This window comes from Rutidosis leptorrhynchoides, chromosome 4 (assembly GCF_046630445.1).
Source record: "Rutidosis leptorrhynchoides isolate AG116_Rl617_1_P2 chromosome 4, CSIRO_AGI_Rlap_v1, whole genome shotgun sequence".
Classification (NCBI taxonomy): domain Eukaryota; kingdom Viridiplantae; phylum Streptophyta; class Magnoliopsida; order Asterales; family Asteraceae; genus Rutidosis; species Rutidosis leptorrhynchoides.
In genome coordinates this window covers 515920879-515935611 of record NC_092336.1, presented here as the reverse complement: position 1 = coordinate 515935611, position 14733 = coordinate 515920879, and the positions used below count along the sequence as shown (strand labels likewise).

Below are 14733 nucleotides of genomic sequence, written 5' to 3'. Positions count from 1 at the left end.
CTGAGCACCAAAAGCCGTCAGGATTACTACAACAACCAGAAATTCCGCAGTGGAAATGGGAAAGAATAACCATGGATTTCATTACGAAATTGCCAAGGACTACAAGTAGTCATGATACTATTTGGGTGATAGTTGATCGTCTAACTAAATCAGCTCACTTTCTACCAATAAAGGAGACAGACAGTATGGAGAAATTAGCACGCCTATATTTGAAGGAAGTAGTTTCCAGGCATGGTGTACCTATCTCCATCATATCTGATCGCGACACCCGATTTACATCACGTTTCTGGCAGTCATTACAAAAAGCATTGGGAACTCGATTAGATATGAGCACCGCTTATCACCCACAGACAGATGGTCAAAGTGAAAGAACAATACAAACATTGGAAGACATGTTACGGGCATGCGTGATTGACTTTGGAACCAGTTGGGATCGACACTTACCGTTGGCAGAATTTTCATATAATAACAGCTATCATACGAGCATCAACGCAGCACCATTTGAAGCACTTTACGGTAGAAAGTGCAGATCTCCTATCTGTTAGAGTGAAGTAGGAGAAAGGCAACTTACTGGACCAGAAATTATTCATGAAACCACCGACAAGATCATTCAAATACAACAGCGATTGAAAACGGCCATGAGTCACCAAAAGAGTTATGCTGATGTAAGAAGAAAACCGCTAGAATTTCAAGTGGGCGACAAAGTCATGTTGAAAGTGTCACCCTGGAAAGGCGTTGTACGATTCGGTAAACGAGGAAAGCTAAGTCCTAGGTACGTAGGACCCTTTGAAATCATCGAAAGAATTGGAGCAGTTGCTTATCGATTAAAGCTACCGCAAGAACTTAGTAGTGTTCACGACACATTTCACGTGTCAAATTTGAAGAAATGTTTAGCTGAAGAGGATGTCGTAATTCCTCTTGACGAAATATGAATCAATGATAAACTCCATTTTGTCGAAGAACCTGTTGAAATCATGGACCGTGAGGTCAAACAATTAAAACAAAGCAAAATACCGATAGTTAGAGTTCGTTGGAACGCTAGACGAGGACCTGAGTTTACTTGGGAATGTGAGGATCAAATGAAGCAAAAGTATCCACATTTGTTCACTGATATCGCTCATAAAACAGGTACTACTCAAAATTTCGGGACGAAATTTTCTTTAACGGGGAGGTTATGTGATGACCCAGAAAATTTTGACTAATTTAAACCAATTCTCTATATGATTTAATACTATGTAAATATACATATAAATATATATATTATAAGATGTACAAGTAAAACACTATTTGCTACAGTAAAACACTATTGGCTACAGTAAAACACTATTTGCTACAGTAAACACTATTTGATGTCGGCGAACTAGGAAACAAGCAGAAATGAGCTGTCCAGCCTAGCCATGCGATCGCATGGCAAAAGCACTGAAAACCCATGTGATCGCATAAGGACCAAAATCAGGAAAAATGCCTATAAAAGGCCAGTTTTGCTCGACGGATTATCACATATTTTCTTCTTCTATAATCAATATTTATATTTATATTATAATTATAATTTTAAATTTAAGTTTAATAATAATAAGGTATATTCGAGGGTGTTTTAATTCGGGTTTCAAACCGCTTTAAGCTAAGGAAATATTGGGTATTATTCGGGGTATTGTTCTTGAATCCAAGGCCAACCATACAGTCGTCTACCATCATTACGTCTACGCAATTTGCCTACAATATTGAATCGCAATATTGAACTGTGAGTTTATAGTCTCCCTTTTTAAATACTTTAAATATTTTTGGGCTGAGAATACATGCAATTTATTTTAAACGCGATAAGACACAAGTACATACTAAATTCTACACTGAGATAAACCGAAAATCCCTTAGCTTTGGTAACTAGTAGCTGCCAGTACATAGGATATGGACTGGTGGGCGTGAATAATTGTATATGGATCCATAGGGCTTGACATCCCCGTCCGAGCTAGAGCGCTAGCTTTTTAACAGACGTATGCTATTTGAGTTTAAGACACGTTGGTTTGCGTGTATTAAAATGAATGGGGTAATTATCACTATAGCGTTAAGTTTAGTTACCAGGGTGCTCTGTTACGTAGAATCTATTGATAAACTTTTGATGAAATCTTGTGGTCTATCTTTATATATGTTTATGACTCGAGCAATTAAACCTATAACTCACCAACATTCGTGTTGACTTTTTAGCATGTTTTATTCTCAGGTCCTTAGAATGCTTCCGCTGTGATGTGCTTGTTGCCTGCATGGAGTCTCTCATGCTTTGTACAAAGTTTATTGCATTCAAAATAAAACTGCATTGTGTAATAAATAATTGGACTGTGATGTCAACCTGTAAATTAAAGACTTATGTATTTCGGGGTTTTGCTTATACCTAAGCACTCGCCCACATGTTTATAACTTTCTATGTTTAGAAAGTCACTTATTTTAATGAATGCAATATTTTATCAAAACGTATCATATAGAGGTTAAAACCTCACTGTGGAATCAATGATTAACGTGCCGCGTCAATAGCAATTTTGACGGGTCGTTACAGATTGATAATAGAATTGTTGTTTTGCTGTGATTTTATTCAATCTTTAAACAGGAAAACAAAATCAGTACATGGTGATTGTGACAAGAAACGGATTCCCACTCATATATATATATATATATGATTCTTTTATAATTCATATAATATAATTAATATTAATAAATAATTAAGTATATTAATAATAATAATCCTAATAATAATAATGATAAATATTAATGATAATAATAATAATAGAAATGATAATAATACTAATTTTATTAGTGATAATTATATATCAGTAATAATAATAATAATATGATGTTATTAATAATAACAATAATAATTTTTAGTAAATTTAATATTAATTAACGATAATGATAATAATAATAATAAAAATGTTAATAATAATAAAAGGTACTAGTTCCTAATAATAATATTACTTAATAATTCTTAATAATAATATCTAATAATACAAGTGATATAAAAGATATAACAAGTTACGTGTATTCTATTTTCATATTAGAGTAATGATATTAATAATACTGATATAAATATTAATGTTAATAATAACAATGGAAGTATTAGTATAACAATTATATTTTAAACTTGTAATTAATTTGATGTAATATTTAATAGGTATGTAAATATATATATATATATATATATATATATATATATATATATATATATATATATATATATATATATATATATATATATATATATATATATATATTACATAATATCCTTTATCATATATTGAATATTTATAAATTATATACATATTACTATATATATATACCATTATTTATATATAGGTTTCATAGCAACTTAATTATTCTATTCATTATTTTACATTTTTAATTTCAATTGATTAAATTATATTTTATTATTTCAAACTATTATATATACTTTTGTTTATATATATATATATATATATATATATATATATATATATATATATATATATATATATATATATATATATATATATACTTATATATATACACACTTATTTATGTATATATATATATATATATATATATATATATATATATATTTGCAACTTAATTGTTCGTGAATCGTCGGTAATGGTCAAATGTAAATGAATATATGAACATAGTTTCAAAGTTTTCGAACTCAACTTTATATTCTTTGCTTATCGTGTCGGAAACATATAAAGATTAAGTTTAAATTTGATCGGAAATTCCCGGGTCGTCACAGCTATAAAGGTAATTCTAGTTAATACGAAAGTTGTTCAGCAAAAGAAATAAAGACACGTAATTCATAAGTCCAGAAACAAGTCATGCATTTTGGTTTTCCTAAGACGACTTCCCATCCTTGGTCTTGTGGAAAGTAACCGTTATGACCATTGGCTAGGCAGCATGTTGTAATGTGGTCAAAAGGACGAGGGTTTCGTAATGTCCAACAGCCCCGTAATAATCTAAAAACCTTGTTTCTCACCCCAACTACTGAATCTGTCACTTGTGGGAAGGTTTTATTTAAAAGTTGTAATCCGATGTTCTTTTTCTCACTTTGGTAAGAAGCGAACATCACTATCCCGTAAGTATAACATGCTTCTTTATGTTGCATGTTAGAAGCTCTTTCTAACTCACGAAATCCTATGTTGGGATATGTTGAGTCAAAATAGGTTCTTAACCCGTAGCATAAAATTGCATTTGGGCTCCCCGCATTTAACGCTTTAAAGAAAATACGGCGTAACTTACGGTCTCCCCAATGTGATATACCCCACCTATCAAAGGAAAGCTTTTTATAAACTAAAGAATTTCTGGAAAGTCTTTTAAATGTTTGACAAGTTAATTTCTCCATAACTAAATGTGTTGATGAATTATGACCGACTCTAGACAAGATTTCCTCAATCATATCCTCTGGTAGGTCTTCTAAAATATTCGGTTGTCAACCCTTAACGTCCATTTTGTTTTTATACTGTAAAATAGACAAGGATTAGATTCGTAAAAGATAATTAACAAACAATACAAGCAATTTTTACATAGAACATAAAAATACAAGCACACTACAATACATATAATACACAACATGATTACAACCCTCTATTCTGAATCACTGGTTTATTCTTCTTCGGACTTGGTTCATTTTCCTAATTTTCTAGGGATATATGGTGTTCCTCTAATACGAGCCGTCGTTTTCCACAATGGTTTAGAAAAACCTGGTGGTTTAGAGGTTCCCGGGTTATTGTTACAATTTAGGAAATACGGATGTTGCCGATACATATAAAGTTCATCGGGGTTGGAAACTGGTTTCTCTATTTTTATACCTTTTCCCTTATTATTTTCTTTTGCTTTATTAAATTGGGTCGAGGTAATTTCTATAACATCATCGGAATCCTCATCGGGATCCGATTCATCGGAAAATTGGTAACCTTCCTAATATTTTGCTTCCTCGGCGGAAACACCATTGACCATTTTTAACTTTGGTCCGTTGGTTGAGGATTTTCTTTTATTTAATCGATTTACTGTAGGTATCAATATTTCTTCCTCCAGAACCTCTTCTTCTTCCGGTTCCTCCTCTTCCGGTTCCTCCTCTTCTGGTTCCTCTTCTTCCGGTTCCTCCTCTTCCGGTTCCTCCTCTTCCGGTTCCTCTTCGGGAATTTGTGAATCTTCCCAAAGTATATTCGACTCTTCATTATTATTAGGTGAGTCGATGGGATTTGTACTAGTGGTAGACATCTATCACACAATATCAAACACATTAAGAGGTTAATATATCACATAATAATTACATGTTAATAATATATAGTTTCCAACAAAAGTGTTAAGCAATCGTTTTTAAAGAAAACACGGTCGAAGTCCAGACTCACTAATGTATCCTAACAAACTCGATAAGACACACTAATGCAAATTTCTGGTTCTCTAAGACCAATGCTCGGATACCAACTGAAATGTCCCATTCATATTGATTATAAACTTTCCATATTAATTGATTTCGTTGCGAGGTTTTGACCTCTATATGAGATGTTTTTCAAAGACAGCATTCATTTTTAAAAACAAACCATAACCTTTATTTTATCGACAAGGTTAAAAGGACACCACCTAGATTATCCAGAAATGATAATCTAAAAATATCACACTTACACACTACCAATACATATTGGTTTACAATATTGATATGTTACAACAAAATAAATCTCGAATGCAGTTTTAAACAATATAATACAAGCATGCTGACACCAAATCTTGTCCATATTTTAGCATGCAACAGCGAAAGCTCTTAATAATCACCTGAGAATAAACATGCTTTAAACGTCAACAAAAATGTTGGTGAGTTATAGGTTTAACCTATATATTTATCAAATCGTAATAATAGACCACAAGATTTCATATTCCAATATACATCCCATACATAGAGATAAAAATCATTCATATGGTGAACACCTGGTAACCGACCTTAACAAGATGCATATAGAATATCCCCTATCATTCCGGGACTCCCTTCGGACATGATAAATTCGAAGTACTAAAGCATCCGGTACTTTGGATGGGGTTTGTTGAACCCAATAGATCTATCTTTAGGATTCGCGTCAATTAGGTGTATGTTCCCTAATTCTTAGATTACCAGATTAAAAAGGGGCATATTCGGTTTAATAATTCAACCATAGAATGTAGTTTCACGTACTTGTGTCTATTTTATAAAATATTTATAAAACTGCATGTATTCTCATCCCAAAAATGTTAGATTTAAAAAGTGGGACTATAACTCACTTTCACAGATTTTTACTTCGTCGGGAAGTAAGACTTGGCCACTGGTCGATTCACGAACCTATAATAAATATGTACATATATATCAAAGTATGTTCAAAATATATTTACAACATTTTTTATTATGTTATAATGATTTGAGTTTATTAAGTCAGCTGTCCTCGTTAGTAAGCTACAGCTAGTTGTTCACAGTTAGATGTACAGAAATAAATTGATATATATTATCTTGAATCAATCCACGACCCATTGTATTCACGTCTCAGGCTAGATCACAACTCAAAGTATATATATTTTTGAAATCAACCTCAACCCTGTATAGCTAACTCAAACATTACTGCATATAGAGTGTCTATGGTTGTTCCAAATAATATATATACATGGGTCGATATGATATGTCAAAACATTTGCATAAGTGTCTATGGTATCCCAAGATTACATAATATATTAGAATACATGTATAATACAATATGAGTTAGCTAGGATATGATTAATATAGATTTGTTACCAATTTTCACGTAGCTACAACAAGCAAAATTATCCAATCTTGTTTTACCCATAACTTCTTCGTTTTAAATCCTTTTTGAGTGATTCAAGTTGCTATGGTTTCATATTGAAATTAAGTTTATGTGTCTAAACAGAAAAAGTATAAGTTTATAGTCAGAAATACAGATTACAAGTCATTTTTGTAAAGGTAGTCATTTCAGTCGAAAGAACGACGTCTAGATGACCATTTTGGAAAACATACTTCCACTTTGAGTTTAACCATGATTTTTGGATATAGTTTCATGTTCATAAGAAAAATCATTTTCCCAAAAAAACAACTTTTAAATCAAAGTTTATCATAGTTTTTAATTAACTAACCCAAAACAGCCCGCGGTGTTACTATGACGGCGTATATCCGGTTTTACGGTGTTTTTCGTGTTTTCAGGTTTTAAATCATTAAGTTAGCATATCATATAGATATATAACATGTGTTTAGTTGATTTTAAAAGTCAAGTTAGAAGGATTAACTTTTGTTTGCGAACAAGTTTAGAATTAACTAAACTATGTTCTAGTGATTACAAGTTTAAACCTTCGAATAAGGTAGTTTTATATATATGAATCGAATGATGTTATGAACATCATTACTACCTCAAGTTTTGTGGATAAACCTACTGGAAATGAGAAAAATATATCTAGCTTCAAAGGATCCTTGAATGGCTTGAAAGTTCTTGAAGTAGAATCATGACACGAAAACAATTTCAAGTAAGATTTCCACTCGAAATAAGATTGTTAAAGTTATAGAAATTGAATCAAAGTTTGAATATGAGTATTACCTTGTATTAGAAAGATATCTTACTATAAATAAGAAAGATTTCTTGAGGTTGGATGATCACTCAAAGTGGATTTGCAAGATTGGAAGTAAGCTAGCAAACTTGGAAGTGTTGTTGGTGTGTTCTTGAGCAGTTGTTTTATAACTTGGTTTATGTATGGATTTATGAACTAGATTGAGCTAGATTTTGATGAAGATGATGAAGAACACTTAGAAAAATAGAAGAACACTTGAGAGAGAGTAGTTTGATGCATGTAAGTTGCAAAATGAAAGTGTGTATGTGTGTGTTCATTCACGTGAACTATGGTGTCACCATATAGGCTCCATTAGTTTGTTATTTTGTGAGATATTTCATGCTAGATGTTAAATGAAGGTTCCCACATGGTTAGGTGACTCACATGGGCTGCTAAGAGCTGATCATTGGAGTGTATATACCAATAGTAAATACATTTAGAAGCTGTGTATTGTACGAGTACAAATATGAGTGCATACGAGTAGAATTGTTGATGAAAATGAATGAGGATGTAATTGTAAGCATTTTTGTTAAGTAGAAGTACTTTGATAAGTTTCTTGAAGTCTTTCAAAAGTGTATGAATACATATTAAAACACTACATTTATATACATTTTAACTGAGTCGTTAAGTCATCGTTAGTCGTTACATGTAAGTGTTGTTTTGAAACCTTTAGGTTAACAATCTTGTTAAATGTTGTTAACCCATTGTTTATTATATCTAAAGAGATGTTAAATTATTACATTATCATGATATTATGATATATTAATATATCATAGTATGATATATATATATATATATATATATATATATATATATATATATATAGTTAAATGTTGTTACAACGATAATCGTTACATATATGTCTCGTTTCGAAATCATTAAGTTAGTAGTCTTGTTTTTACATATGTAGTTCATTGTTAATATACTTAATGATATGTTTACTTATCATTTATCATGTTTATATATGGTGTATCAATATCTTAAAATTATTCATATGTAATTAGTAAGACGTTGTTATAACGATAATCGTTATATATATCGTTTTCGAGTTTCTTAATTCAATAGTCTCATTTTTATGTATATAACTCATTGTTAAAATACCTAATGAGATACTTACTTATCATAATATCATGTTAACTATATATATAACCATATATATGTCATCATATAGTTTTTACAAGTTTTAACGTTCGTGAATCACCGGTCAACTTGGGTGGTCAATTGTCTATATAAAACCTATTTCAATTAATCAAGTCTTAATAAGTTTGATTGCTTAACATGTTGGAAATACTTAATCATGTAAATATCAATTTCATTTAATATATATAAACATGAAAAAGTTCGGGTCACTACATGGATAGTTAAAAATTCAGTGGTGACCAAAAATTATAAAGTGGGGGTAGGTGAAAAATAAAATAAAAGTAGTGGTTAAAAATGGGGTGGCCCAAAAATTGAAACAAACGAAAAAATTGGGGACATAAGGACAAGGCGTGCATGTTGCTTTATTTAAAGCAGTATATTGCTTCACTTAATGCCACAACTGTAACCAAATGTTGAGTAAACTTCTGTCTTCGTCACCCTTATCAATCTCTGTGGGAGATTTCAAGATCTAAGAGTTTTTTTTAAAGAAATTGAAGAACAAAAGATTCATAGAAAGAAGACGGGAGCTGAAACGGTGTATATTTCAACCGTGATATTGCTGCTCCGGTGGTGAGATGACGGTGTATATTTCAACCGTGATTTGAATGCTTTTTACAGAAATTGAAGAAGAAAAGAAATATAGAAGACGGGAGCTGAAACGGTGTATATTTCAACCGTGATATTGCTGCTCCGGTGGTGGTATGACGGTGTATATTTCAACCGTAATTGGATGCTTTTGTAAGAAATTGAAAAACAAAAGAAAGATAAATAGAAGACCGAAGAAGAGCTTCGGTAGATAGATTGAAGAAGATAGAAGACCGAAGTAGAGGTTCGGTATTGATGGGGTTAGGAAGAAGATTTGATGGGTGGTAGAGCAGAAGCGGCACACATTCGGCCGACTAGGTTTTGGATCAAACCCTCTGATACCATGTTAGAATATTATAATTCACCCATGATTCTTATTGATCAAACACGCCAAATATATAATACATGATCTGAGCTCATATCCCTTGATTTTAGGGATTATGTCATATCCCTTGATTTTAGGGATTATGTCTCTTGCCTATATTTAATACTAGATACGCTAGATATTACATATGATATATTCTATGTTTAATATCCGTTAACAGGTTGGAGGGATTCAAATTATTAGAATGTTTAAAAACCTATGATTATGATTATGGGATTTCAAGATCGTTTGTATGTGAGATATTTTTAAATCCTATGTTTCTAATCATTTACGTTTAGGTTTTACGCGTACACTTAAATTTTGCTTTTTACGGTTTACGTTTCACGTTTACCCTTTACGTTTACGTTTTAAGATTATGTTTTACATTTACAGTTTAGAGTTAAGTTTTGTTTGTGTTTACAATTTACTTTTTATTTTACGTATTACGCTTTACGTTTTACATTTTAAGTATTACGTTTTACATTTACGTATTATGTTTACGTGCATGTTTTACGGTTTACATTTACTTTTACGATTTACATTTTACGTTCTACAAATTACCGGATTTTTAGTTCCTAAACCAAACACATGATAGTATTTCAAATATTTGGGAATTTGAAATCCAATGGAATTTCAAATCAAAATTCCAAAAGATTTCAAATACCTTGGAAATATCAAATCCCTAGATTTCAAATTCTCAAACCAAACGGCACCTTAGTGTCATCTTCTCCAAATCCATCGAGCATTATCAGGTAAAGTATTTTTTTTTTATTTTTTTTAAATGCAACGCCCTGTGTAAAGTCCATGAGGAAGCAACGCCCTCTGTAAAGTCCATGAGGATTGAATTAGCTTCGGGAACAAACTGAACTATGAAACATGAAATTACTAAAAAGGCCCTTTTATTATTATATTTTACATTTTGTTTTTGAGCTTTCTAAAATCAATTGATAACTATCAGCTTTTAGCTTTAGCATTTTCGTCTATAAGGAAAAAAAAAATTATGCTTCTGGCATAAAATTTTCAACTGGTATGATAGATCGTTTTAGGTCAAAAAAACATGTAAGAAATAATTCAATAACTATTACCTCTTATATACTAAAGGAGTGCCAAACTATGTCATTTGGGCTTCCTTTAGTTTTTCAAACGACATCAACACCCCAAGTTACAAAAAACAACCCCTCAACTATTGTTTGATTTGCAAATTTTTCGGGGTATAAAACGTAAAATTATTATTTTATTAATAAACTAAACAAACTTCACCTAAATTTTTAACGGATCGTATCTTCCCGTTCACTACGCGTTAAATTTTTCCGACACCGCCGTTCAACTCGAAATAATTTTACGAACAAAACGTAACTAGCTGCGTTGAAACGGACACCTTCTAAAAAACGCTGAACACACCGACATCTAAAACGGAGCTTAACAAACGATCTGTTTTTCGCTTCTTTAAATACGTAACGCTATGTTAACTTTGAGTACACAACCCCGAAAGGCTCCGACGCAACGCGCCGGCCGATCCGAATCTCGTTTATTATACAAAAGAGGTGGTAAGTTTGAAATTTAATATGATTTTTGTACTTAACTATACGTTACTTGTCCACGTACCACTGCCATACACCCATATCCATATCTTTCTCTCTCTTTCAAACACACACAAAGAAACGTGTATATAATAATTGAGTATATATAAAAGATCCCCTGCCTACTCACAATTTAGGTTTGATTGTCATTTATTAATTTTATTACTTAAACAACCAAGATTGGATTTGTAAAAGGGTTGTCCCTTTTAGCTTTGATTATTATTTATCCACATAAAGTTTACATTGTTATGGCTTCCGTTACACTAACAAGGTTTTTTATTACTTTAATTTTGACTTTGGTGCCCCTGATCACACACTCCATCCCTTTTGTTGTCTTTCATGGTAAGTGTTTCTTAATCTTTTATTGATCTCTTTTTTTTGTCATTAGTTTCTTTTATTTATATATGCTTCATTTACTCAGTGTTGATCTGTTCAACTGTTTTGACTCTCTGTCTGATATATAAGGGTTGTGTTTTTATTGTTGATTTAAAAATTATAAGCTGTGGGGTTTATTGGTACTATTTTATCTTGTATTTTGATTGATATTATCTGGTTCATGTAGTATTATATATAATGGTTTCTGCTTGTGGAGTTTACTTCTTGTGGATTGTTTTGACTTCTCATACAAGTCAACTCATGTGAAGTGTGTTCAATGTTTTTAATAGAGATTGGTGGAATCTTACTTTTATATGTTAAAAGGGCTTTGCTAGCGTGTGCCCTCACGTTAAGCTACATCCGATGAACTCTGATTATTGCAACATAAAGAATCTTAGTTTCTTTATTAGGACTTGTTATGTAATCTAATTTTAATCTCAATTGCCATTTTTTAAAGCAGCTAATTTTTAGCTGATTGTGATCATTAAATTATACTGTCCCACTATACTCAGAAATTCGGACTCAAAGTCTCAAAATCAGTTGATTCTGATTATTTTTATCATGAATGTTAGAAAAGATTTCATAATTTCGCTATATATCCTTGTGTGAAGGCGTTGCGGATAGTTGCACGAAGAAAGGAGTAAAGCATTTCACTGATTCTTTAGGCGAGTGGTCTAATACTCAAGGATATTGCATGTATGCTTTTTATTTAACTTGCGTTCTGATGTCGATTTCAGATAACAAAAGAGGTGCAATACATGGTGTAATGAAGTAACTTATGTTTCTGTTTTGTGTAGAGAAATTGGAAACGGAGTATGGGATTCCTGGTTTATGCCATTTGAAGATCAGGTATGTTATTCATATCTACTCTTCTGATAGACGTTAACGATTCGATAAATATTGACTTTGGATTGCTTTTTTTTTTTTTTTCGTGTTGTAGATTGAAATTGCTTGCGAGAAGGTAATCAAACCGACACCAACTATAGTATTTATCTTATGCGCTCCTAAGCGGACATACGTATTGTAATTAACAGGTGAAGAACATGAGTGAGCTTAGTCAAGGTTACAACATAGTTGGACTTTCCCAGGTGAGTAATTAATCAAAACTTAGTAACTTTCTACATGAATAATACAATTTTTTGAAGACCAACAAAATATTATTTATTATTTTAACAATAAAATTGAATAAATAAGAAATTGCTTGTCATTTTGCAGGGTAATATGGTAGGCAGAGGAGTTCTTGAGTTTTGTGACGGAGCGCCTCCTGTAAGTGTGTAAACAAATGTTTTGTTTTTTAACAGGATGAAGCAAATAAACATGTTTTAATTCTATTAATATTAACATTTTGTGTAACAGGTGAATAACTTCGTATCTGTAGCAGGACCTCATGCTGGGGAAGCGTCAATCCCGTTTTGTGGTGTAAGTCTCCAATAATTTCAAGAGTTGCGATCATATGCATATGCATTCGCTCGTGATTTTTTTCTTCTAACCACACAAGTTTACAGAACTTGTTGCTCATGAAGATGTTGTTTTCTCCTTTATGCAGACTGGTTTATTGTGTGTTTTGTTGGATAGTTTGATTAAGCTGGCAATATATAGTAGTTTTGTCCAGGTTAGATATTACTTCATTAAAAATTTTTGATGAAATTTTCAGATTAATTACCTTGGATGTGAAAATAAATTCTAAATTCAGTCCAAATTTTGATTAAAATTCTCGTTATTAATGGAAACTCTTAACGTTTCCTTAATAGTTTTTACCTGAACTTGATGTTGTTTTGTACAGGAACACTTTGCTCCATCAAATTACATTAAGATCCCAACTGTAAGTATAAATACTACTGCGTACTATCTTTCTCGTCCCAAAAATATGATGTCATATTTTTGTGTTCAAGAGGATCTCAGAAGCCGAACCAATTTTTTTTTTCTTATTTTTCTTCCTGTTTTGAAGGATCTTGATGCCTATCGTGAAGGGTGTAAATTTCTCCCAAAGCTGAACAACGAGTTTGAAAAAAACGCTACTTACAAAGAAAGGTTCTCCAGCTTAAATAATCTGGTGCTTATCATGGTAAGATTATACTAAAGTCGAAACCATTTGCCCCTTACCAGTGTACAACTTTCACATTTAAATACAAGTAATCATATCTATTTTGATAATACAGTTTTGTGACTCATTTTTGTGGCTTCAATGTGTACAGTTTGATAAAGAATCAGTTTTGGTACCCAAAGAAACCTCTTGGTTCGGATATTTCCCTGATGGAGCATGGGATCCTATACTTCCACCACAAGAGGTTAGTGATGGTGTGTTTGTTTGTATCTGAATGGGACCATTCAGTGCTGAACGAGAAAAAGGAAATCCTGAACCGCATCTCCAACTCATCAATGCACCCCAAATAAATGAATAATCCATCAATGTGATCGCGCTAATTATTGATTTCTTTTAATTCATGTACAGACACGACTCTATATAGAAGACTGGATTGGTTTGAGGATATTGGATGAGGCTGGGAGGGTCAAATTTATAAACGTGACGGGAGGACATCTCGACATTTGTGAAGATGATATGAAGGAGTACATTATTCCGTATTTAATTGATGAGGAAACACTTGAGAATCCAGTTCTTACAAAGTCATCTCGTGCACAACCTTCGTCTTCTTCTGATGGCAATAGTTTCATTAGAAAACTAGGTGGAATTCAAGATTTTTAACTAATGTTATCGGTGGTCAGTAAACACATAATTAGTGTATGTTTGTTTATTCATAAATATTTGTTACTTTTTTTAAGGGCTTAATGTAACTCTACAGATTCAAAATTGATTTGGTTGCTTAAAGAGTTCATGATAAAGAAAAAAATTGTGGAAGCAAAATAAATTTAAAAAAAAAAAAACAAAAAAAACAAAAAAAAAAAAAATCACTGAATTGACTTCTAATATTAAAAAGCATCTACAAGACAAAGGCAGACAAAAAAGCAGATAACTTGCCAATGACTAATTTCCAAAATAACAGGAAATGGCAACAAGAAAACCGAGATCCATACTCAAAAATCAAAATTGTGGAACCATATAAAATAAATTTTGAAAAATGATTTTAATCCTACCATTATTCT

At 31.8% G+C, this 14733-nt stretch overlaps 1 protein-coding gene across 2 annotated transcripts; it reads left to right on the top strand.

The window, feature by feature from the left end:
* Positions 1-11399: 11399 nt before the first annotated feature.
* Positions 11400-14447, top strand: LOC139844862 (uncharacterized). Of its 2 annotated transcripts, XM_071835084.1 has the most exons (12): positions 11400-11598; positions 12243-12327; positions 12429-12480; positions 12572-12592; positions 12666-12719; positions 12847-12897; positions 12988-13050; positions 13178-13243; positions 13415-13453; positions 13580-13696; positions 13827-13919; positions 14084-14447. In XM_071835084.1, exons 1-12 carry the CDS (start codon positions 11505-11507, stop codon positions 14333-14335), a joined length of 987 nt encoding a protein of 328 aa, XP_071691185.1. In that variant the 5' UTR covers positions 11400-11504; the 3' UTR covers positions 14336-14447. The 2 variants fall into 2 exon arrangements, with proteins under 2 accessions (XP_071691185.1, XP_071691186.1); XM_071835085.1 differs by lacking the exon at positions 12572-12592.
* Positions 14448-14733: the final 286 nt, after the last annotated feature.

Coding starts and splice junctions, on each gene's coding strand:
- LOC139844862 (XM_071835084.1), top strand. CDS start 11,505: ATGGCTTCCGTTACACTAACAAGGTTTTTTATTACTTTAATTTTGACT. Junction 12,328..12,428: donor AATACTCAAGGATATTGCAT/GTATGCTTTTTA, acceptor TGTTTTGTGTAG/AGAAATTGGAAACGGAGTAT. Junction 12,720..12,846: donor ACATAGTTGGACTTTCCCAG/GTGAGTAATTAA, acceptor GTCATTTTGCAG/GGTAATATGGTAGGCAGAGG.